This window comes from Acanthaster planci, linkage group LG15, assembly GCF_054643075.1.
Source record: "Acanthaster planci isolate LZ-2023a linkage group LG15, COTS_SCS, whole genome shotgun sequence".
NCBI classification, from domain to species: domain Eukaryota; kingdom Metazoa; phylum Echinodermata; class Asteroidea; order Valvatida; family Acanthasteridae; genus Acanthaster; species Acanthaster planci.
In genome coordinates this window covers 1005289-1029683 of record NC_141791.1, presented here as the reverse complement: position 1 = coordinate 1029683, position 24395 = coordinate 1005289, and the positions used below count along the sequence as shown (strand labels likewise).

The following is a 24395-nucleotide window of genomic DNA, read 5'->3' as shown; positions in this document are numbered from 1 at the left end:
TTTGGCATATTATAAGGGTGGGACGCTGTTGTCTTTGCCGGATCGAACGCGGTCTCCATTAATGAAACAACCTCATGAATATTTATACTATTTAGTCTTGCGTATCACGTAAGGCCCACTTCGGGATTCATTGTGCCCGACCCGGATTAAATTTCGCTGCTCAACGCTCACAAATATCGAATGTTGTGAGCACAATGTTAAAATTCGATTGTTGCATCAACAGATGTACATACACATAAAGGTTTTACAGACCAATCAAAAGAGTGGTTTTTATGTCAAACTGTTGGTAGACAATAGCAAAGATCGTATAGCGCTGGCGCTATACGATCTTTGGACAGTAGTCTGGTACTATCATGTCTCATTATCACTGGTTCTTGATGTTCACGCATGATACACGTGCCTCTTTGTGTCATTTGGACAAATCCCTGTAAACGCCACGCTTGGCTGGGCAGACCAATGTCGCTCTCAGTTTTCCCACAGTATAACAGCACGTACAGGGCATAATAAGCTATGAAGACCAAAGAACCGAGGTAAGATAGACGAGATGTTTTATATGTTATCATAATTTGTTTCGAGATTTTTAGTCTTTGGCTAAAATATGAAAGCTGTTACTAACTCTGTTGTGGTTGCCCTACTCCCTCTCAAAATTCGGGCGCCATTTGCTCTTGGCCTTCGCTGGCTGACGTTCTTGACAATTTAACTTTAAAGTTCATGACTAACGTTAGACTTATTGACTGCACAGAACGAAAAAACGTTAAGGGCGAATTCCATACATGGACATCACTAGTTTCTCCGTATAAGGAGAAATTAACTGCCACAAAGTCTAAAAACGCTCACTTAGATATACGAAGGAAAATATTCAAACCTTTTCTTAGAAAATACTTCGAATGTTTTTAAACCAGCGTCATTAGGTTTGTGCATCAGGGGTCAAACCTTTTCGGGGGGGGGGAGATACTGTAAAGGTTGGTATTTGTTCCTCCATAGTTACATAGACACACACCCTCGTTCGTAGGAATTCCGCTCATTAAAGTCTTTGGTTGTTACATGTGGTCTTTTAATGCTTCGAGCTTTCTCTCCTCGATGATAATTTGCATCATAAAGCAAGCAAATTCCAGCGTTCAAAGAAATCCCGACGGAAGTCCATGCAGTACGTTGTGTACAGTTAAACAGACGAGAGCTGTAAAGTATAACAGGGACTGCGGTTGGTGAAAATGGGTTGGCCAGGTTTTGGTGAACAATAAAGACTCAAAATATTTAAATAAGCTTCTGAGATATAGTCGTCATATAAACTTTGCGAAAAGCATAGTTTGTGTCTTTGAAAACATGGAATCAAACAGCTATAACTCGAAAATGCCATTTATGAATAATTTAGTAGGCCTACTCACGAAGAAAATGTGAATGCATGACTGGATAAGTTATAAGGTGACTACTGTCGTGATAACTTTGATCTATGGAAAACTATATCATAATGGCAGAAATGTATTTTTCGTGCCATCGCTGTTGTCTAGGTGATATAACTAGACTTGTAACTTAATGTAACATGATCCCTATATCAGGAATCTCACAAACGTAATTTCTTTGTCCTGTTTTGGTATTTCTTTTTTTAAATATTTTTTCTTCGGTTAGTTTTTACTGAGTGGTTTATAGAGTTTTGAACATTCATCTTTGCTAATTCATGGTTTGGAAATGTTTAAGGGTAATAGTCGATCCCAGCACCTGTCTTGTACAACTTTTCTCACCTGTGAGTCACTGAATCAGATTACTGGTTTCACCTGCCTACGGAGAAAAAGTTGAATACCCTCCAACCATCGGCTGCACATAAAGTTTCTGAAATGAAAGCTTAGTCTCCACAACTTAACGACCGAACAGATTTTTTAACGACCTTTGCACAGTGTTATGCAACATGCTAGTATCGGTGTATAAATATTTGAATTTTCTGTTTTCATTCCAAGCCAGCACAGGGGAGTCGAGTCAATAGTAAATTCTGACCCGATTGGTAAGGACAGTTCTTGAAGGGCTTATGTTATGTTCATTAGAGCTCAGGCAAACGTGCTGTGAACATGGTAAGTTAGTTTTAATAGTTGTCCTGTTTACACAGACTAATTACGATGAATACACATTCACAATTTTCGAGTAACTTCTCCTAAACTCAGATACTTAAAGTTTCAAAGTTTTCCCCAACTACCTTATCCAATCCTCTGTGTTTGAATTCACTGAAGACCAGCTCTTCAAGGCGCAGTACATGTCTGGCAGAACGGTCGAATACGCCCCTTCTTTTTTTCCCAATGCCGAACGGCACCAGGACTGCATGGTGCATGGCGTCACACATGGCACAGGAGGAAAGCGTCAAATTATCGCCAGTGGTGTTACATCCAATAATTTTGGCACCATTATTGTACGGTAGAGATCAAACACTGTGATAATAGCCAGTGGATATTTTGGGTAATGGATTTACATTGAACATAGTTTGATAATTCTTTGTCTTTGTCTCCTGTGTTTTTTCTTCTATGTACACCACTTCTCAAAGTCTACCGAGTCGGTTTCAGGAGCATCTCTGCCGAAATTGACCCACGTACTGTTCTTTGTTTTCTTGTTCATCTGCATCGTCTTTGCGTTACCGGGAAGAGTTTTTTGGTCCACCAAACAGCGAATCTGGGTGCCGGATGATGTGGAGAAAGATACTGTCCTTCAGGGAGGGATTTCTCCGAATTCACTGCCCAGCCAGCCCCTCCTCGACAGTAAACAGCCACATCAACGTAGGCTACTCTCCTCAGAAAACCTCAGCAACGTTTCCAATGATGCAATTCTACATCAACATAATTCAGACGCATCGTTAGCTCATGCATACCTACTGCTAATCTTCTGTTACATTATTTTGTTCTCCAAACTTAACTTAATAGTTGGTTGTTGATGTTTTCCTGCTTTTTGCTGAAATCTTATACCGGGTATAAGTTTGTTGTAGCCTGCCTTATAATTAGTCTTAAACCATTTAACCATATCTGGTTTATAATTCTCCCTCAACAGGGTCGTTTGTTGATTCCAGAAACAGGGAAACTCTCAGCAGACCAAAGCTGACAAATGTAAGTACAGTGTGAACTCAGACGCAATCAAAGAATCATATCGATCAAGTGGATTATCGATCAAGTGGATTAGCGCCTGTCAACTATTCAAATAGGCGTTTCATTTCATTCTGTCAACTAACTTCACTTTGATAATCATCTAATTGTTAGTTTGGGTATGTATGCGTCTTAGTTCAAGTAATTTAGAATGTTGTAAAGGGATAACTCATCAATAATTGTTAATTATCATATTTGTAATGTGAACATTTGTACGTTCTGAATTATTACAGGTCACCAAGATTATTTTTCTCCGTATACCTAAGACAGGAAGTCGGACCCTTGGAAGTCTTGTCCAAGAACAAGCCAAGAAGAAAGGATTCGGCTATAAAAACTTCCCCTCTGACGTGGTAAGTCACGTGGTAGGATACCACTCAAAAGTGGTAAGTCACGTGATATTCCATCTCTTTTCAACTCGATGACTTAGTTACATATATGTGGCATCTTACTCAAAATTGGACAATAAATTCGACTGTAGTTGCTTATTTCCAGCCGGCTTCTTCCAGTCTGTTTTAGTTGAATAAATCATTTCAAGGTATTTATTAAAAGCCTGTGTGAATTGTCTAAACACCGATACATCCTGCTCAATAATGTTAGACTTTACAAAAAATTAGCCACAAAGTTTGTCACCGCTAGGCAAAGATTAGAACTAACAAAAAATTGCCACAAACATGGAACTGTCTCTTTGTTCCTGTATAGGAAATACCTATTCGTCGAGATTTCATGAATCATCGTCAAGGTCGACACGTGTTTGCAGCACACATGAGATATATGGAGTTCCAGTGGTAAGATTCTCTCTGTCAAGCATGTTCATCATCCCCAAGGAAAATGCCTTGATGATAGAAACTCTTCTGATGAAAGTTGATTTGTAAAATGCCATTTTTCAGGGGGGAGGGACACACACTCGAAACCGTAGAATTATGTTTTGTTCAACTGTTCAACATGCCAGAGTTAGTGGCTTCGTGCGCTCAGGAAGTAAGTGGAAAGGGGATTCTAAGTTTTGATTTTGTAATCTGGACCAGAACGTGAACGGAGACCTCATTTTACCCATCATTCCTTTTCCTCCAGGCAAGAATCACCAAGTTACATCAGCATGGTCCGCGATCCCATTGCTAGATTCACATCCAACTTCTACTTTAGTCTGCACGGGGATGTTGGAAACCACACAGCCAGCTACACTTTACAAAAGCGCAAGGAGATGAAGAAAAACACAGGGAACAGCACAATCCCGGTAAAAAAAACGGAAAAAACTGCTGTCTTGTAACAAAAAGTCCGTGAATCGTACGAGGCTGTGTGTGGGCTTATTTCTCAAAGTTGCAACTTCTTTGATTCGAACCGAGTTCGATTTCTTTACAGTAATAAGAGTTGATTCATTTAATATTCTCGATCTTGAAATTTTTAAAGATTGTAAAAATTAACACTGACAGGTCTGAGATGATTTTGTGTTCGTCTCGGAGCTGCTGAATGATTACACAGTTATCTTCGATATTTCAAAGCTGGAATCATCACCTCTGCCGGAGAATTTTCCAATTTATCAAATACATTTATATATTTTGAGGATTTGCAGACTTTGAGTGAGTGTGTTCTTCGAGACATCCCGTTTTGCACGGAGTATCATCGACTGTTCTCCATTCTGACGTGTTTTTGTGGCGAGGACCCTCGATGCAAGTAAGACACTGGCTTATGACAAAGGGGTGAAGCCCAAGAGAACAAGAAGCTACTTAGGTGGAATTGGACAAAAGCTTCAACAGAGTCATAGCGCTGGCGGATCTAACATTTTCAAAGGGGGGCAGAAAAATGGAGATAAAACACGGACATACAAGTGGGGAATATGTTTCTTATCTCAGTGAAAGTTTCCTCTTTATGGTTAAGTGTCAGTTGAGAGCACGAAAAGAATGAGGGTGAGGGAGGTGATGGAAGGTGTGTCCATGTAAACCAACCGACCGACTGACAAATATGTAGGCTGTGCCTCCTACCGCTCAATTCCAGAACTGAATATTTTGATAATATTCTGGACCATATTATGGTAAATGTTTAAGCTGTCAGTCGTCAAATGTTTGTCTCTAATGTGGCAATGATAAATTTCCAAACAACCGGCCGGTAATAAATAAGTGAAATGAATTATACAGACAGCCAAGCAATTGGACCTACGCACAAGCGGTCAAGCACATCGACAGCTCCTTGGCCGTTGGCTTGACTGAAGAATTCGAAGATTATCTCCTGGTTTTAGAGCAACTTATTCCCGAGTTCTTTCTGGGAATCGTTGAGGCTTATCATCGACCACGGTCCAGTGCAGGTGAGTGATTACTGAGAGTTTCTAATGCTGAGTATACTTTAAACGGAAACGAAAAAAAGTAAACTTTTTTACGTCTTTGTAAATCGGTCGTTTGGGCTATATTTTTCAAGCACATTGTTCTGTCACTTTGCATTTTGTTTTAAAAATAAAAAAGTAATGTAAAGGTAATTTACAGTCAATTTCATGATTCCATCCGAATATCAGTTCTCACCATTATAAATATAAGCACACACAAAAAAACATCACTCCGGTCGTCCATACGAGACAAACATTTTTACATTTCATTTTGATTTTTCAATAGTTCGCCTGGTCAATTACACCAAGACCAAGTTCAAGGAGCCTCTGTCGGCAGAAGCTGAGAGCAAACTTCGTCGGACTCTAGAGATGGAATACCGCATCTACAACTACACCCGTGACCGCTTCCATCAGATCAAAACACAACTCGGGGTAGACTAACACACAGAGCAAGGACCACAAGACGAATTGAAACAAACTTGGAGGGTCGCACAACTCGAGTCAGGCTCGTCATCTGTGCCCGTCTCGTGCAGCCTGTTGAGGGAGCCCTTTAGCCGAGTTTTCTAACGGTGCTTTTCCGGTCGAGAGTTGGCCCAGCATCGTACGCATTGTGGCAAAGTTCACTCAGTCGGCTATGCGGACCAGCGAATATTCAAACATTGAAGCTGCCAAGCTGGTTACACCGAGTTAGAAGGAAAAGTGACAAATATATTATAACAAGTTTTACACGAATGTGCATATCTGAAATCTATGCGTTATCTTTCTTAGGTGTGTATAAACCGTTATTTGAAACGGTTTAGGCCCAAGATTTTTCATCATTTCAGAATAGGCTACGAAACCAAGAGATGATCGGTGATCGAATTCTGACTTTATTTTACCCTCCCCCATAATGCTTGTGGATAACTCGGAATGTGTTCCAAGGTCTAATTGACGTCATTTATACAAGGTTCGAACAAATGTAACACTCTGGCCAAATTTTCAGCCCAAATTATTGCAAGGATTAAGTTAGCCAGCGCATGCCTAAAAGTTTGTCCAATCAGGCGCGTGCTTTGTTCCGGTTCTCGAAAGGCTTCTTAAAATATAATACTGGCGCATTGGTTTGACAATGTGATGGACAAATCTCACAAATACCAGAAAGGGACTATTTAGACAAGTATTACTGAATTTGCCATTTTTAATCTAATAATGAAACTTCTTTCTTATTTTTTCTTATTATGTAAGTAATGACAGCAACTTTCTTAAGATAATTAACTGTTAAGGCAGTTTTAAAAGTGATTGAATCATGGTGCAAAGCATGAGCCTTCCTTAACTTCGAATATGGAGTCGTAATGGATTTAAAAGTTCGAAATAATAGTCGGGTTCAACTCCTGAGTTCTGCTCTTGTGTCTCTCGTCATCCAAACAAACAGAAAATTTCCCATGTGTTGCTCTGAGGGAAGACTTTCAGACGCTTTGTGGCGAGGCAGATATACCGGTCCTTTTTGCCAGTTCTGAGCATGCGCGCGTTGTTCTGGGCATACGTGCGTAGATCTGAGCATGCGCAATACTGTGAAAAAGGACCGGTAAGCATCTGCCGCCACCAACGTCTCAAAGTCTCCCAATTTAACTCCTCTCTACGTCCTTGTGCACGTCTTCAGGACGAAACAGACGGGTTAATTAAGCTCTTCATCAGGGGCTATTTCAGCATTGAAATAAGCAATTAGCATTGGAAGGCGGTCATTTTTGAGTTTTCTTCTTTTCAAGACAAAAATTGGAAAAAAAACTCTCTTTCTCAACTCTGTCGCCTTTTCTCCTCCCTTTCAATTTACGACGGTAGTTGGATGCAATATACCATGGTTAATCAACATTTTGGGCGGGTAAAAACTCTTCAGGGAAGTATAAAAAAGAATAACTGGGACAAACTCTAAAAGCAACAAAAAACATTGCTTCAACCATTATACCACCTTTTACTTGGACCGATCCTCATAGGGCAGTCTAAGGCACTTAGCTTCACTTGACGAGAGCTGTGTGTACATGTATTATATCGGGCACGAAGACTGTGGGTTATGGTCTATAATCCCCAACTCCACACGAGCTTGGGCGTACTTGTGTAGATCTGCCTAAATGCGATGTCATGCGATGAGTTCAACCTGATGGTCCAGAAACCATGCCATTTTAAATGAGGATGGGGATTCCATCATGAGATTTGCCTCCTGACCGTCAGAAAATTTCCTGAGTGTAATGGTATCGTGTCTGATTCCCCGACCTGACACTGTTGTGACCTTCAGACTTCCATCCCTCCCTCTTCCTTTTCCATTCTTCCCAACAGCACCATGATGCCGACAAAACTGACTAATTGGGGAAATGTGGCACCCCACTCCCCCCTCTAGCGACGCCAAAGTTGACTCTCTGTCAGCCGTTTTATTGACTGAAACCGCTGGTTTCCGACTTTTACTACCTGTGCTGACCTACTGCAACAAGACTTCAGTGTGGCGATTTCAAGCAAACCGGAGGTTTACGGACCTAAAGGGAAAATTATTCTGTTCTTCCCAATCGTAAGTAAATCTGAGCTTGAATTTGAGCTTGAATCCCCAATAACAAGAGAATTCTGAGTGGGTGCCGTTACTTGCCAATCACAAACAGTAAGTTCCTTACAGGCCATTAAATTTTACTTGGACAAGTAATTTCTTGATTTCTGTCTCTGTTTGTAGCTGGCAAGGAATTTTTCATGAAATTGATAATTGCCTCTTTCCTTTGCTTTCACCATCTGTATACTCCAGTTGTGGGGATCTACTGTTGGAGCATCCCTCCTGAAACCAACCTGTCTGCCGGTCTTGGTTTTCTTGTTCATCTGCACTGTACATGTATTTGCGTTTTGGGGGACACCTTTTGGATGCAGGGGTGAAGAAAGATACCGTCTTTCACCGCCCAGTAAGCCCCTCCTCGACAGTAGTTCACTGCCAAACCAGGGTAGGTTACGCTTTTGAGAACCTGGAGCAAAATGTTTGGTGGTTTTGGCAATTTTGAATGAAAATGGCTTTGACCTGTTTTGCTGATTCATGCTTAATACCCATCGTTATTCAATTATACTCTTTATTTCGTTGTCCTATGGTTTAACTAACAAAGCGGTTGTTAATGTTCTTGTCCATTCTGAACGGCCAAGGGAAGTCATCATCTGAAAACCAAAGCTGACAAAATGTATGAGGGAAAACAGCTGGGCTCATTTAGTACATTTCTGAGGCAAATAAAGACCAGCCAATGATACCCATCAAGTGGATTATATCCAACCCATTCTTTACAGAGAGCATGGCTTAACTGTCTTGTCTGCCTCTAATGTTTGCGTTTATCCCGATGAAGTGTTTCCGCAATGATTGCGTGTCACTAAAGGGACTGACCTACGATGCTCTCTGCGTATCTTTATACGTCGATATGGAAACTAGGCTTAACATCAACATTTCTGTTTTCCCGAAATCACCACAGGTCACCAAAGTTATTTTCCTTCGTGTACCTATGACAGGATGTCGGACGCTTTAAACAGTTGTCAAAGAACAAGCCAAGAAGACAGGATTCGGCTATAAAGACAAGGCCCCTCTCATGGTAAGTCACGTGATGTGCCATCTCTTTTCAAAATCAAAGTTACTATGCTCAGAACAGAAGCAGTCCAATAACGATGGGCATTTAGTATTCACGAAGTTAATGGTAAAAGAACAAAGAGAAACATATCGAAAAATACATGAAGACTGTCGTCCAGTTTATCCTCTCATCTCACTAGATCCACTACTGAATGGGAGACTTTGAGACGCTGGTGGCAGCAGACAAACCGGTTCTTTTTCAAGGTATTGCGTGAGCTCAAAACTGGTAAAAAGGATCGGTATGTTTGTTGGCACTAAGCATCTCAAAGTCTCCTATTGTAATAGGAAAGTATTCAAAGGCATATTTTGGCAACTATTTTATTGGTTGTCAAAAATGCTTACGTGAGTAACCGTTTTGTGTGTCAGTTGTAAATTTCAAAACAAACGTTTGGTAATCAGATTTTAAATCAATAATTATTATTTGACTTGTCTACTTCATAGACAGCCAAGCAGTTGGACCTTTGCAAAAGCGGTCAAGCACATCGACAGCTCCTTGGCCGTTGGCTTGAATGAAGAATTCGAAGGTTATCTCCTGGTTTTAGAGCGATTTATGCCTGAGTTCTTTCTGGGAATCGTTGAGATTTATCGTCGACCACAGTCCCCGGGTGGTGAGAGATTAATGATAGTTTCATATGATATATAAATAAATTATTGATGGCACCAAATTAAGCGTGGTCTTAGCACAAACGTATTTATTCCATTCAAGTCCCTCTTTTCAACATTAAGAATGTCATTACAAATAGCTCACAGTTACCAAAATATCAACACTTTTGCATTGGAAATAATAGCTTTATTTCTTAATAGCTCTCATGGTCAGTTACACCAAGACCAAGTTCAAGGAGCCTCTGTCGGCAGAAGCTGATAGCAAACTTCGCCGCACTTTAGAGATGGGATACCGCATCTACAACTTCACCCGTGACCGCTTCCATCAGATCAAAACACAACTCAAGATGATCCAAGAGTCTCATTATATAAACGAGGCTCTTGTTTTCTGCATCGGTCTTTCCACTGTCTGTAGAGGACGCAATACAAGCACCCAAAAGACCTGGCACGGGGGAATTCATTTTCAGTCGCTTTTTTTATTCATTGTTATCTGTCAAAGATGGTGCCAGACTATTTGGGGTTCCATGCTTCTGTTTCATTTGATTTGAAAATGGTTCAACATTAGGATATAATGAATCACAAATTATTAATCATTCTTCATCGGAAATAAAATTGATTTGTAACAAACTTTATTCAATTGCTTTCAATTTTATTCTTATAGTGTCCAAAATAGAACTTAACCTCGCTTTCATTTCAGTTTAGCCAACTTGTGAATACTGCAAATTTGCAAATCTTTGTTATGACTTGCTTATGGTTTTCTGTTCGCTAAACTACTCCTGTGATGTCCCTCTAAATAAAAAAAATCTACACTTCCCTGAAGAATCTACACGTGAAGTGACAATTTTTTGCTGTTCCTATGTATTGTCCTACTGAAGCTTTTACACGATCGGCATATCTCCGTAACATTGCTTTTCGAAAGTAAGTCCGTGAAAAATTACTCCGTTGAATAGTATTTAAGTGAGAAGTATTTTCACCATGAACATTTTTATCATCGTTGTCTTTTTTTTCATACGGACTGTTCTCTGTGGGATTTATTTTGCATTCTAAAGTGCTTTTTTTTCTCAACATTTTCCACGTGATTTCAACTTTCATTTTATTGAATGGTTTCAAACACTTCATTTATTCTTGATTGGTTCTCCGTTTTCAATTCTTTTAAGTTTTATCTACATCTGCTATTCATATCTTATTTCTAAATATTTTGTTTTCTGCATCTTGTATTTTCAAATTTACTTCAACAATTTTAACTGAATTCAACTTTTTCCCTCGATTTTTTGCTCATTCAAATCTAATTTGATTCATGAATTTCAAACATTTTAAACTAAAGGCAATTCACTGGTGATTTTCAGAATGGAATATAATAGCTGAAGTAACTGAACTGAATGTAAGAAACATTCTGCCCTGTGCTCATGTGGAATTCCAATGTTGCTATTTCCTTTTGCAAAATCAAAATTACTGACAAAATCGAAAATGACTGACAATGTGTTTTAAACACGCAAAAGGACTGTTTTCAACACGTTTCCAAGAAATGAAGGGTGCGACATTTTTGACCCAAATTTAAGAATTTTGCAAGGGGTTAGCCTTGCATTTTCGTGAAATTTTGACCCAATTTGGACTTTTCTTCAAACCTCTTTCAAATTATTGAAAATGACTGACAATGTGTTTTAAACACTCAAAAGGAATGTTTCCTACACGTTTCCAGGAAATTAAGAGTGCGACATTCTTGACCCAAATTTAAAAATTTTACAAGGGGTTAGCCTTGCATTTTCGTGAAATTTTGACCCAATTTTCCAAATGTTTCCAAATGACCCAATGTTTCCTACATGTTTCCAGGAAATTAAGGGTTCGACAATTTTGACCAAATTTAAAAATTTTACAAGGGGTTAGCCTTGCATTTTCGTGAAATTTTGACCCAATTTGGATTTTTCTTTAAACCTCTTTGAAATGATCGAAAATGACTGATAATGTGTTTTAAACACTCAAAAGGAATGTTTGCCACACGTTTCCAGGGAATTAGGGTTCGACATTTTTGACCCAAATTTAAAAATTTTACAAGGGGTAAAAATTTTACATGGGGTTAGCCTTGCATTTTCGTGAAATTTTGACCCAATTTTCCAAATGTTTCCAAATGACCCAATGTTTCCTACACGTTTCCAGGAAATTAAGGGTTCGATATTTTTGACCAAATTTAAAAATTTTACAAGGGGTTAGCCTTGCATTTTCGTGAAATTTTGACCCAGTTTGGATTTTTCTTTAAACCTCTTTGAAAAGATCGAAAATTACTGATAATGTGTTTTAAACACTCAAAAGGAATGTTTCCTACACGTTTCCAGGAAATTAAGGGTTCAACATTTTTGACCCAAATTTAAAAATTTTACAAGGGGTTAGCCTTGCATTTTCGTGAAATTTTGACCCAATTTGGATTTTTCTTTAAACCTCTTTGAAATGATCGAAAATGACTGATAATGTGTTTTAAACACTCAAAAGGAATGTTTCCTACACGTTTCCAGGAAATTAAGGGTTCAACATTTTTGACCAAAATTTAAAAATTTTACTAGGGGGTTAGCCTTGCATTTTCGTGAAATTTTGACCCAATTTGGACTTTTCTTTAAACCTCTTTGAAATCATCGAAAATGTGTTTTAAACACTCAAAAGGAATGTTTCCTACATGGTTCCAGGAAATTAAGGGTGCGACATTTTTGACCCAAATTTAAAAATTTTACAAGGGGTTAGCCTTGCATTTTCGTGAAATTTTGACCCAATTTTCCAAATGTTTCCAAATGACCCAATGTTTCCTACACGTTTCCAGGAAATTAAGGGTTCGACATTTTTGACCAAATTTAAAAATTTTACAAGGGGTTAGCCTTGCATTTTCGTGAAATTTTGAGCCAATTTTCCAAATGTTTCCAAATGACCCAATGTTTCCTACACGTTTCCAGGAAATTAAGGGTTCGACATTTCTGACCCAAATTTAAAAATTTTACAAGGGGTAAAAATTTTACATGGGGTTAGCCTTGCATTTTCGTGAAATTTTGACCCAATTTTCCAAATGTTTCCAAATGACCCAATGTTTCCTACATGGTTCCAGGAAATTAAGGGTGCGACATTTTTGACCCAAATTTAAAAATTTTACAAGGGGTTAGCCTTGCATTTTCGTGAAATTTTGACCCAATTTGGATTTTTCTTTAAACCTCTTTGAAATGATCGAAAATGACTGATAATGTGTTTTAAACACTCAAAAGGAATGTTTCCTACACGTTTCCAGGAAATTAAGGGTTCAACATTTTTGACCCAAATTTAAAAATTTTACTAGGGGGTTAGCCTTGCATTTTCGTGAAATTTTGACCCAATTTGGATTTTTCTTTAAACCTCTTTGAAATGATCGAAAATGGGTTTTAAACACTCAAAAGGAATGTTTCCTACACGTTTCCAGGAAATTAAGGGTGCGACATTTTTGACCCAAATTTAAAAATTTTACAAGGGGTTAGCCTTGCATTTTCGTGAAATTTTGACCCAATTTTCCAAATGTTTCCAAATGACCCAATGTTTCCTACACGTTTCCAGGAAATTAAGGGTTCGACAATTTTGACCAAATTTAAAAATTTTACAAGGGGTTAGCCTTGCATTTTCGTGAAATTTTGACCCAATTTGGATTTTTCTTTAAACCTCTTTGAAATGATCGAAAATGACTGATAATGTGTTTTAAACACTCAAAAGGAATGTTTGCCACACGTTTCCAGGGAATTAAGGGTTCGACATTTTTGACCCAAATTTAAAAATTTTACAAGGGGTAAAAATTTTACATGGGGTTAGCCTTGCATTTTCGTGAAATTTTGACCCAATTTTCCAAATGTTTCCAAATGACCCAATGTTTCCTACACGTTTCCAGGAAATTAAGGGTTCGACATTTTTGACCAAATTTAAAAATTTTACAAGGGGTTAGCCTTGCATTTTCGTGAAATTTTGACCCAGTTTGGATTTTTCTTTAAACCTCTTTGAAAAGATCGAAAATTACTGATAATGTGTTTTAAACACTCAAAAGGAATGTTTCCTACACGTTTCCAGGAAATTAAGGGTTCAACATTTTTGACCCAAATTTAAAAATTTTACAAGGGGTTAGCCTTGCATTTTCGTGAAATTTTGACCCAATTTGGATTTTTCTTTAAACCTCTTTGAAATGATCGAAAATGACTGATAATGTGTTTTAAACACTCAAAAGGAATGTTTCCTACACGTTTCCAGGAAATTAAGGGTTCAACATTTTTGACCCAAATTTAAAAATTTTACAAGGGGTTAGCCTTGCATGTTCGTGAAATTTTGACCCAATTTGGATTTTTTTTAAACCTCTGAAATCATCGAAAATGGGTTTTAAACACTCAAAAGGAATGTTTCCTACATGTTTCCAGGAAATTAAGGGTGCGACATTTTTGACCCAAATTTAAAAATTTTACAAGGGGTTAGCCTTGCATTTTCGTGAAATTTTGACCCAATTTTCCAAATGTTTCCAAATGACCCAATGTTTCCTACACGTTTCCAGGAAATTAAGGGTTCGACATTTTTGACCAAATTTAAAAATTTTACAAGGGGTTAGCCTTGCATTTTCGTGAAATTTTGAGCCAATTTTCCAAATGTTTCCAAATGACCCAATGTTTCCTACACGTTTCCAGGAAATTAAGGGTTCGACATTTCTGACCCAAATTTAAAAATTTTACAAGGGGTAAAAATTTTACATGGGGTTAGCCTTGCATTTTCGTGAAATTTTGACCCAATTTTCCAAATGTTTCCAAATGACCCAATGTTTCCTACACGTTTCCAGGAAATTAAGGGTGCGACATTTTTGACCCAAATTTAAAAATTTTACAAGGGGTTAGCCTTGCATTTTCGTGAAATTTTGACCCAATTTGGATTTTTCTTTAAACCTCTTTGAAATGATGGAAAATGACTGATAATGTGTGTTAAACAATCAAAAGGAATGTTTCCTACATGTTTCCAGGAAATTAAGGGTGCAACATTTTTGACCCAATTTTAAAAATTTTACAAGGGGTTAGCCTTGCATTTTCGTGAAATCTTGACCCAATTTGGATTTTTCTTTAAACCTCTGAAATCATCGAAAATGTGTTTTAAACACTCAAAAGGAATGTTTCCTACATGTTTCCAGGAAATTAAGGGTGCGACATTTTTGACCCAAATTTAAAAATTTTACAAGGGGTTAGCCTTGCATTTTCGTGAAATTTTGACCCAATTTTCCAAATGTTTCCAAATGACCCAATGTTTCCTACACGTTTCCAGGAAATTAAGGGTTCGACAATTTTGACCAAATTTAAAAATTTTACAAGGGGTTAGCCTTGCATTTTCGTGAAATTTTGACCCAATTTGGATTTTTCTTTAAACCTCTTTGAAATGATCGAAAATGACTGATAATGTGTTTTAATCAATTTGAGGCAAAATAAATTGCAGCTTCAAATAATTTATCACCGCGGAACATTGGAGGCTCTTGTCACTAAGTGGGTCAGTAGTGTTTACTTGCGGTTGCTGGCAAGGTGATTTAATGCCTCGAACTAGTTACTGGCGTGACCTTAAAATGGTAGTAGCACTGGAGAGAGTTACTCCCGGTCACTTTTGCTTGAGCAGCCGTGGCGCTTGGTTGGAAAAGAGAAAATCTGTCTGTTTTGCAAAAGCAATTTTGTTAGTTATGCCCCGCGCCAATTCCAAGCGGCGGGCTCCTTCTGGGCCGACGAGTGGAGCGAAGCGTGCTCGGGGGCGGCCTCGCAAGTCTTCCCGTCAAGATGCGTCGGTGGTTGCGGCCCTTGCAGGGTCTAGTGCACCGCAGCTTGCATCGTCCGGTCCGGATACCACTATTACACCGTTGGCTACGGTCGGAATGATTCCAGACAGTGTGAGTGTTGAGGCTACCCATGCAACGCCAGCGCCCGCTACCATCAGTCGGCCTGGAGGGAGCTCGGCGCAAACTTTGGAGCCGGGTAAGTCCCCTGTTGCTACTCCTTTTGAATTAGCCCCGCAACCTTCCATTTTCACGCCCGTGGTGTCGGGAACTTCGGCTCCAAGCACATTGTCAATTACCTCCTTTTCCGATTCGAATATGCCATTAACTAGCGTCTGTGACGATCTCGGGGGCCGCGATTCCTCAACATCTAAAAGACAAAATTTGGAGGGGGGAGTACGTAGAATTTGGAACCTTGTTGAAGTCGTCGCGCGGCACCAGCTTGGATAATTCCTTTGACGAGACACTTTTTACAATCGGGTCCAATGAGTCCCCACTTTGGCAGATTCGTCCCCATAAGCAGGCTCCGCGTATAACGTCTATCGAGCAGTGGACGTCAGCGTTTCTAGTTTTTGCATCCGTGTATTTGTTGCGCCATCCTACCCACGCGCGTTCGTTACTGAAGTACGCAGACACTATTCGCTCGGCAGCATTTCGACATGTGGGGTATGGTTGGCGCGAGTACGACATCCAGTTCCGATTGCGCCAGGCGCGTGTGCCGTCGCGCTCTTGGGCAACTATTGATGCCGAACTTTGGCTGGTGCTGCTTGGTGCGCCCGTTTCGCACCAGCATAATTTTCGTCCGTACCAGCAACGCGAGCGTGCCCCCTCCACTGCCACCAACCCCTGGTCCGATTTCGGGCCTGGTCGGCGCCCAGTCGCCGGGTCTGGTCAACCTACATGTAACGACTTCAACCGCGGTCAGTGCAATCGCCCGTTGTGTCGCTTCGCGCATCGCTGCTCCACCTGCAGGGCATTTGGCCACCCCGCAACCCGTTGTCGGGGAAACTCACAGTCTCGCGTCTCAGCACGGGTGCCGGCAGCTGGCATCAACCCCAGTAAAACTAAGTAGTATGCTCCCTTTTTTACGGGCTTACCCTAATACTCAGGACTCCCACTTTTTGCAAGAAGGTTTTTTGCGCGGTTTCCGGGTAGGCTATTCGGGCCCCAGGGTTAGTACCTCTGCTCGTAATTCTGCATTTGCTCGCAAACATCCCAACATTCTGCAGTCAAAAATTGATCGTGAAGTTGCTTTGGGTCGCGTTGCTGGCCCGTTTTTGTCCCGGCCTCTTCCTCATTTCCGTTGTTCACCTATGGGCCTGGTGCCCAAACAGACTCCTGGTGAATTTCGGTTAATCCATAATTTGTCGTCCCCTATCGGCAAATCGGTGAATGATTTCATTGATCCCGCAGACACCACCGTTTCATACACGAGTTTTGATGAGGCTATAACTATGATCGCAGGTTTACCACGCAGTGCCCTGATGGCTAAGTCAGACATTAAATCGGCCTTTCGTTTACTTCCCGTCCATCCAAGTGATTTTGATTTGCTTGGTTTTTCCCATAACGGCCAATTTTATTTTGATAAATGCATGCCTATGGGCTGTGCTATATCCTGTGTTACGTTCGAGCGGTTCAGTACTTTCCTTGAGTACTGTACTCGTAAGGTGGCTGAATCCCTTACATTGTGCATTATCTGGAAAATTTCCTGTTCGTTGGGCTAGTCATGCCGAGTGCGCGCGTTCCCTCCAATCTTTCAGAGTAGTTTGTCGGCGATTTGGGGTTCCCATCGCGGAAGAAAAAACCGAAGGTCCAGCCACGAACCTCACTTTCCTGGGTTTAGCGATCGATACGGTTGCACGACAGATCCAAATCCCGACTGATAAGCAAGTTGCTTTACAAAATACGATTGTGAGTGTGCTCGATCAGAAGAAAATCACGCTGCGCAATCTTCAGTCCCTGCTAGGTCGTCTCAATTTTGTTTGTAAGGCGGTAAGACCTGGCAGGGCCTTTCTCCGTCGTTTGCATGATCTAGCTAGGGGTATCTCCAAACCTCATCACAAAATTCGCATCACTTCAGGTGCACGAGCAGACTTGCTGGCGTGGCAACAGTTTTTGTCACATTTCAGCGGAACGATAATGTTTCCGGATTCGGTATGGTACAATAGTGACCAATTGCACATGTACACTGATGCTTCTGCTGAAATTGGTTTTGGGGCTTACTTTGCTGCGCACTGGTGTCAAGGGAAGTGGCCCGAACATGTAAAAAGTCAGTCCCTTTCTATTGCCTGCTTGGAGTTATTCCCTATTGTGCTAGCGGTCCAGCAGTGGGCTGTCCCATTGCATAATAAACGTGTGATATTTTGGTGTGACAATCAGGCTGTAGTTAGTGTCATCAACAGACAAACGTCTAAATGTCACTTAATGAGGCGTTTGGTGCGCCGCCTCGTTGTGACATGTCTCACATACAATATCCAGTTTCGATCGCAGCACGTTCCAGGCCTGGATAATGGCATTGCTGATGCTCTTTCACGTTTTCAGATGACCAGATTTCGTCATCTCGCACCCGCTGCAGACTGCGATATGACCCCCTTGCCCGACAACCTGTGGAGTGTCTTCAGTTAGAGGTCCAGAGTCTTTTGCATGACGCGGTGGCCCCCCGCACGAACTTGTCTTATCAGAGGGCTTGCATCTTTTTCAATGGTTTCGTCAAACCCATGGTTTCGATGCCGAGCACTCCCCCTCCCTGCTTCAGATAGTTCGATTTATTGCATTTTTGTCGGTATCTGGGTATGCCCCCACAACGATTACCTCTTACGTCTCGGGGGTTTCCTCCAATTTGCAGTTAATGAGTTATCCTGATTTAACTAAGCATTTTCTGGTCAAACGTTTACTGGAGGGCTGTCGTAGGCGTAGTAGTCGTCGCGACCGACGGCGCCCTATCACTTATGATATTTTATGTCGTATGGTCCCAGCCTTGCAGGCTGTTTGCTCGAGTAATTTCGAGGCTCGGCTTTTCCGAGTGGCTTTCTTACTTGCGTTTTTTGGGTTCCTTCGCATTGGGGAATTTACTGCCCAATCCCACCAATCTTCTAGCCCGTTGTGTCGGTCTGATGTTACCGTCAAAGACTCCCCTTTAAGGGTCGAACTTATCCTACGTCACTCGAAAACAGATCAATATGGCCATGGTTATGTAGTTTCCATCCCAGCAGCGCATAGCCGGCAAAACATTATGTGTCCCGTCCGGGCGACTTTGTCCTATCTTGACTGCTCCACATCCCCCCGTGGCCCGTTTTTGTCACATTTCGATGGGCGTCCTGTCACGCGTTACCAGTTTGTCGCGGTACTCCGTCGTGCCCTTGAGTATATAGGGCTTTATGACGCCAGATTTACCTCTCATTCTTTTCGCATAGGGGCAGCTACGTCTGCAGCTATGGCAGGTGTGTCTGAGGATGATGTTAAAATTTTAGGGCGTTGGAAGTCTGGGGCTTACCGACGTTACATTCGGATTCCCCCAGCTATTTTCCATTGAACGCTACACGTTGTATTAGCTTACGTACTTTGCTCGTTTTTTGTTCCGATTTTCTTTTCATTTTTCTTGCGAGAATTGGCCCCTGCCAAGCCAACTGTGTGGGTCATTGGGGACAGCTCTGTGTGCTGGTGTGCTCGGGTGGCGGGGTCATCGCCCTGGGGAGAGCGTCTTAATCGGCTGGCCTATATCCACTGGATGGGACGGCGAAGACTCCAGATGTTCCAGTTCTCTGATTTCCTGTTGGAAGCGTGGTCGGCAGTTCCGATCTTACCTGACGTCATCATCCTGCAGTTTGGCGCCAACGACCTGGGGCTTGTACACAAACATTTACTGAGTATTCTAGCACGGCAGTGCATCAATTTGACCAGAGAAGCACTGCCGCATACTGTCATTTTTTATTCCGAGTTACTGCCCCGCCAAACTTACCCTCACGCCCTAAAGCAGAGTTCCCTCGAGCGTACGCGACGTTCGCTCAACGCGTACGTTCATTCATTATTTCGAAACTCTCATGGGGGTGTTATTTGGCACCCCCAGATCCAGTGGTCGTCCGCGGCGTTATTTCATGCGGACGAATTTCATTTGACTGATGATAGTTGTTCGCTCATTCTCCACAACTTCTACCAAGCCCTGGCGCCATATTGTTTGCCTGTTGCATCTCCCCTTAATACCACCACCTGAGGTCTATTTGGCGGCGGTCATGTTGCCGACTTCATTCAGCAACAAGCCCGTTTGGCGTGAATTTCATTCAGGGACCGCAAATCGACCTCGGTTTAAAGGCACTGCATTCTTATTTACGACACTTATAGGAATGTGCCGAAAGGAAAGGCCTGATCCCTTCCTTTGTCGGGGGAGTCACTAGATTATTAAGGGCCAAATTAAGAAAAGCCATTTCGTACTCACTAATTTCTGCTGTTTGACATAAATAGCTGTAAGTGGTTGTTGAAAATGCTCATTAGTTGCCCATTATTCCAGCAACCCAGTGTAAGCCCAAGTCGGGCCGCACCTCGTGGAAATTGGTGTCCGATCCCAGCGTTTGATGGCTGGCCCAAAGTTATTGTATGCTGGAGTAAATCCTTGCTAATTTGTTCATGAAAGTTGGGTAATTTTGCATTCTGCCAGTTGTAATTGCTGTTTGAATTTGCATATCGAAGGCTTTGTACCGAGCAGGTACATCCCAGTATTAATTTACCGCTCCATGTGCTTTGGGCGGAAACAAATGCTGATATGATAATTGCTTTCATACATTTTTGCTGATGGCTCTATGTATTTGCTGATATGAGTTGCTGTTCCGCGTCACCAGGCTCGGGCGGGAACAATTGCTGACATTTGCTGATTGTCATAGTACCGGTACTTTTGCTGATATGTGCTGCTGTTCCGCGTCACCAGGCTCGGGCGGGAACAATCTCTGTAATTTTTGCCGAATAGCTACACTTTGCTTGAAACGCATTGTAAGATATACTTGCAGTTCCGCGTCACCAGGCTCGGGCGGGAACAATCTCTGTAATTTTTGCTGAATAGCTACACTTTGCTTGAAACGCAATGTAAGATATGCTTGCAGTTCCGCGTCACCAGCTTCGGGCGGGAACAACCTGAACTGTGTCAAGTTCAATAAACGGCTGCTCAGGCCAATCGACACAAAAGTTGGAATGCGAGTGTCCACCTGTCCCTGAGTTCAGTTCTCTGGTCCTGTGCATGCGGGGATAATCAATTTGAGGCAAAATAAATTGCAGCTTCAAATAATTTATCACCGCGGAACATTGGAGGCTCTTGTCACTAAGTGGGTCAGTAGTGTTTACTTGCGGTTGCTGGCAAGGTGATTTAATGCCTCGAACTAGTTACTGGCGTGACCTTAAAATGGTAGTAGCACTGGAGAGAGTTACTCCCGGTCACTTTTGCTTGAGCAGCCGTGGCGCTTGGTTGGAAAAGAGAAAATCTGTCTGTTTTGCAAAAGCAACCCTCCTCCACCCCGTTCAATGCCACCACCTGTCAGCTGTAGCTTACTTTTATACCTATTTTGTTGCCTTGCAAAACAAATGTTGATGGCATTCCGTCGGTAGTCCACTTTGCCGATTCTAGAGTAATTGACAGTGATCCGGTAAATCCTGTACTCGGTTGCCAGTTTTGCGGAGCCAGAAGGGAATTTCCCCCCTTTTTTCTCCTTAATGGTTTTAGGGGGTTTTTTCGCCCTTCTTAGAATGGCAAAGTCACCGACGTAGTAGGTGGTTTGTTTGGCGTGAATTTCATTCAGGGACCGCAAATCGACCTCGGTTTAAAGGCACTGTATTCTTATTTACGACACTTATAGGAATGTGCCGAAAGGAAAGGCCTGATCCCTTCCTTTGTCGGGGGAGTCACTAGATTATTAAGGGCCAAATTAAGAAAAGCCATTTCGTACTCACTAATTTCTGCTGTTTGACATAAATAGCTGTAAGTGGTTGTTGAAAATGCTCATTAGTTGCCCATTATTCCAGCAACCCAGTGTAAGCCCAAGTCGGGCCGCACCTCGTGGAAATTGGTGTCCGATCCCAGCGTTTGATGGCTGGCCCAAAGTTATTGTATGCTGGAGTAAATCCTTGCTAATTTGTTCATGAAAGTTGGGTATTTTTGCATTCTGCCAGTTGTAATTGCTGTTTGAATTTGCATATCGAAGGCTTTGTACCGAGCAGGTACATCCCAGTATTAATTTACCGCTCCATGTGCTTTGGGCGGAAACAAATGCTGATATGATAATTGCTTTCATACATTTTTGCTGATGGCTCTATGTATTTGCTGATATGAGTTGCTGTTCCGCGTCACCAGGCTCGGGCGGGAACAATTGCTGACATTTGCTGATTGTCATAGTACCGGTACTTTTGCTGATATGTGCTGCTGTTCCGCGTCACCAGGCTCGGGCGGGAACAATCTCTGTAATTTTTGCTGAATAGCTACACTTTGCTTGAAACGCATTGTAAGATATACTTGCAGTTCCGCGTCACCAGGCTCGGGCGGGAACAATCTCTGTAATTTTTGCTGAATAGCTACACTTTGCTTGAAACGCAATGTAAGATATGCTTGCAGTTCCGCGTCACCAGCTTCGGGCGGGAACAACCTGAACTGTGTCAAGTTCAATAAACGGCTGCTCAGGCCAATCGACACAAAAGTTGGAATGCGAGTGTCCACCTGTCCCTGAGTTCAGTTCTCTGGTCCTGTGCATGCGGGGATAAACACTCAAAAGGAATGTTTGCCACACGTTTCCAGGGAATTAAGGGTTCGACATTTTTGACCCAAATTTAAAAATTTTACAAGGGGTAAAAATTTTACATGGGGTTAGCCTTGCATTTTCGTGAAATTTTGACCCAATTTTCCAAATGTTTCCAAATGACCCAATGTTTCCTACACGTTTCCAGGAAATTAAGGGTTCGACATTTTTGACCCAAATTTAAAAATTTTACAAGGGGTTAGCCTTGCATTTTCGTGAAATTTTGACCCAGTTTGGATTTTTCTTTAAACCTCTTTGAAATGATCGAAAATGACTGATAATGTGTTTTAAACACTCAAAAGGAATGTTTCCTACACGTTTCCAGGAAATTAAGGGTTCAACATTTTTGACCCAAATTTAAAAATTTTACAAGGGGTTAGCCTTGCATTTTCGTGAAATTTTGACCCAATTTGGATTTTTCTTTAAACCTCTTTGAAATGATCGAAAATGACTGATAATGTGTTTTAAACACTCAAAAGGAATGTTTCCTACACGTTTCCAGGAAATTAAGGGTTCAACATTTTTGACCCAAATTTAAAAATTTTACTAGGGGGTTAGCCTTGCATTTTCGTGAAATTTTGACCCAGTTTGGATTTTTCTTTAAACCTCTTTGAAATGATCGAAAATGACTGATAATGTGTTTTAAACACTCAAAAGGAATGTTTCCTACACGTTTCCAGGAAATTAAGGGTGCGACATTTTTGACCCAAATTTAAAAATTTTACAAGGGGTTAGCCTTGCATTTTCGTGAAATTTTGACCCAGTTTGGATTTTTCTTTAAACCTCTTTGAAATCATCGAAAATGGGTTTTAAACAATCAAAAGGAATGTTTCCTACACGTTTCCAGGAAATTAAGGGTGCGACATTTTTGACCCAAATTTAAAAATTTTACAAGGGGTTAGCCTTGCATTTTCGTGAAATCTTGACCCAATTTGGATTTTTCTTTAAACCTCTTTGAAATGATCGAAAATGACTGATAATGTGTGTTAAACAATCAAAAGGAATGTTTCCTACACGTTTCCAGGAAATTAAGGGTGCGACATTTTTGACCCAAATTTAAAAATTTTACAAGGGGTTAGCCTTGCATTTTCGTGAAATATCGACCCAGTTTGGATTTTTCTTTAAACCTCTTTGAAATCATCGAAAATGTGTTTTAAACACTCAAAAGGAATGTTTCCTACACGTTTCAAGGAAATTAAGGGTTCAACATTTTTGACCCAAATTTAAAAATTTTAAAAGGGGTTAGCCTTGCATTTTCGTGAAATCTTGACCCAGTTTGGATTTTTCTTTAAACCTCTTTGAAATGATCGAAAATGACTGATAATGTGTTTTAAACACTCAAAAGGAATGTTTGCCACACGTTCCCAGGAAATTAAGGGTTCGACATTTTTGACCCAAATTTAAAAATTTTACAAGGGGTTAGCCTTGCATTTTCGTGAAATTTTGACCCAGTTTGGATTTTTCTTTAAACTTCTTTGAAATCATCGAAAATGGGTTTTAAACACTCAAAAGGAATGTTTCCTACACGTTTCCAGGAAATTAAGGGTGCGACATTTTTGACCCAAATTTAAAAATTTTACAAGGGGTTAGCCTTGCATTTTCGTGAAATATTGACCCAGTTTGGATTTTTCTTTAAACCTCTTTGAAATCATCGAAAATGTGTTTTAAACACTCAAAAGGAATGTTTCCTACACGTTTCCAGGAAATTAAGGGTTCAACATTTTTGACCCAAATTTAAAAATTTTACAAGGGGTTAGCCTTGCATTTTCGTGAAATTTTGACCCAGTTTGGATTTTTTCTTTAAACCTCTTTGAAATGATCGAAAATGACTGATAATGTGTGTTAAACAATCAAAAGGAATGTTTCCTACACGTTTCCAGGAAATTAAGGGTGCGACATTTTTGACCCAAATTTAAAAATTTTACATGGGGTTAGCCTTGCATTTTCGTGAAATCTTGACCCAGTTTGGATTTTTCTTTAAACCTCTTTGAAATGATCGAAAATGACTGATAATGTGTTTTAAACACTCAAAAGGAATGTTTGCCACACGTTCCCAGGAAATTAAGGGTTCGACATTTTTGACCCAAATTTAAAAATTTTACAAGGGGTTAGCCTTGCATTTTTGTGAAATTTTGACCCAGTTTGGATTTTTCTTTAAACTTCTTTGAAATCATCGAAAATGGGTTTTAAACAATCAAAAGGAATG

The 24395-nt window shown here is 40.8% G+C and overlaps 1 protein-coding gene across 6 annotated transcripts; it reads left to right on the top strand.

Moving 5' to 3' along the window:
- The first annotated feature begins 220 nt into the window (after nt 1-220).
- On the top strand, nt 221-10767 carry LOC110974652 (uronyl 2-sulfotransferase-like). Of its 6 annotated transcripts, none has more exons than XM_087146717.1 (13): nt 221-530; nt 1953-2063; nt 2528-2756; nt 3025-3080; nt 3350-3499; nt 3816-3901; nt 4185-4347; nt 4684-4784; nt 5246-5412; nt 5714-7960; nt 8186-8375; nt 8886-9002; nt 9479-9617. In XM_087146717.1, exons 2-10 carry the CDS (start codon nt 2061-2063, stop codon nt 5866-5868), a joined length of 1110 nt encoding a protein of 369 aa, XP_087002843.1. In that variant the 5' UTR covers nt 221-530; nt 1953-2060; the 3' UTR covers nt 5869-7960; nt 8186-8375; nt 8886-9002; nt 9479-9617. The 6 variants fall into 6 exon arrangements, with proteins under 6 accessions (XP_087002843.1, XP_087002841.1, XP_087002838.1 ...); XM_087146715.1 differs by having other exon boundaries at nt 4675-4784; XM_087146712.1 differs by lacking the exons at nt 5246-5412; nt 5714-7960; nt 8186-8375; nt 8886-9002 and adding an exon at nt 9842-10767 and having other exon boundaries at nt 1957-2063; nt 4675-4784; nt 9479-9645.
- The last annotated feature ends 13628 nt before the right edge of the window (nt 10768-24395 follow it).

Bases quoted from the DNA above. Each gene is read 5' to 3' on its own strand.
- LOC110974652 (XM_087146712.1), top strand. The intron at 2,757-3,024 runs GTAGGCTACTCT...CTCCCTCAACAG, and splicing joins CAGTAAACAGCCACATCAAC to GGTCGTTTGTTGATTCCAGA. The intron at 9,646-9,841 runs GTGAGAGATTAA...ATTTCTTAATAG, and splicing joins TCGACCACAGTCCCCGGGTG to CTCTCATGGTCAGTTACACC.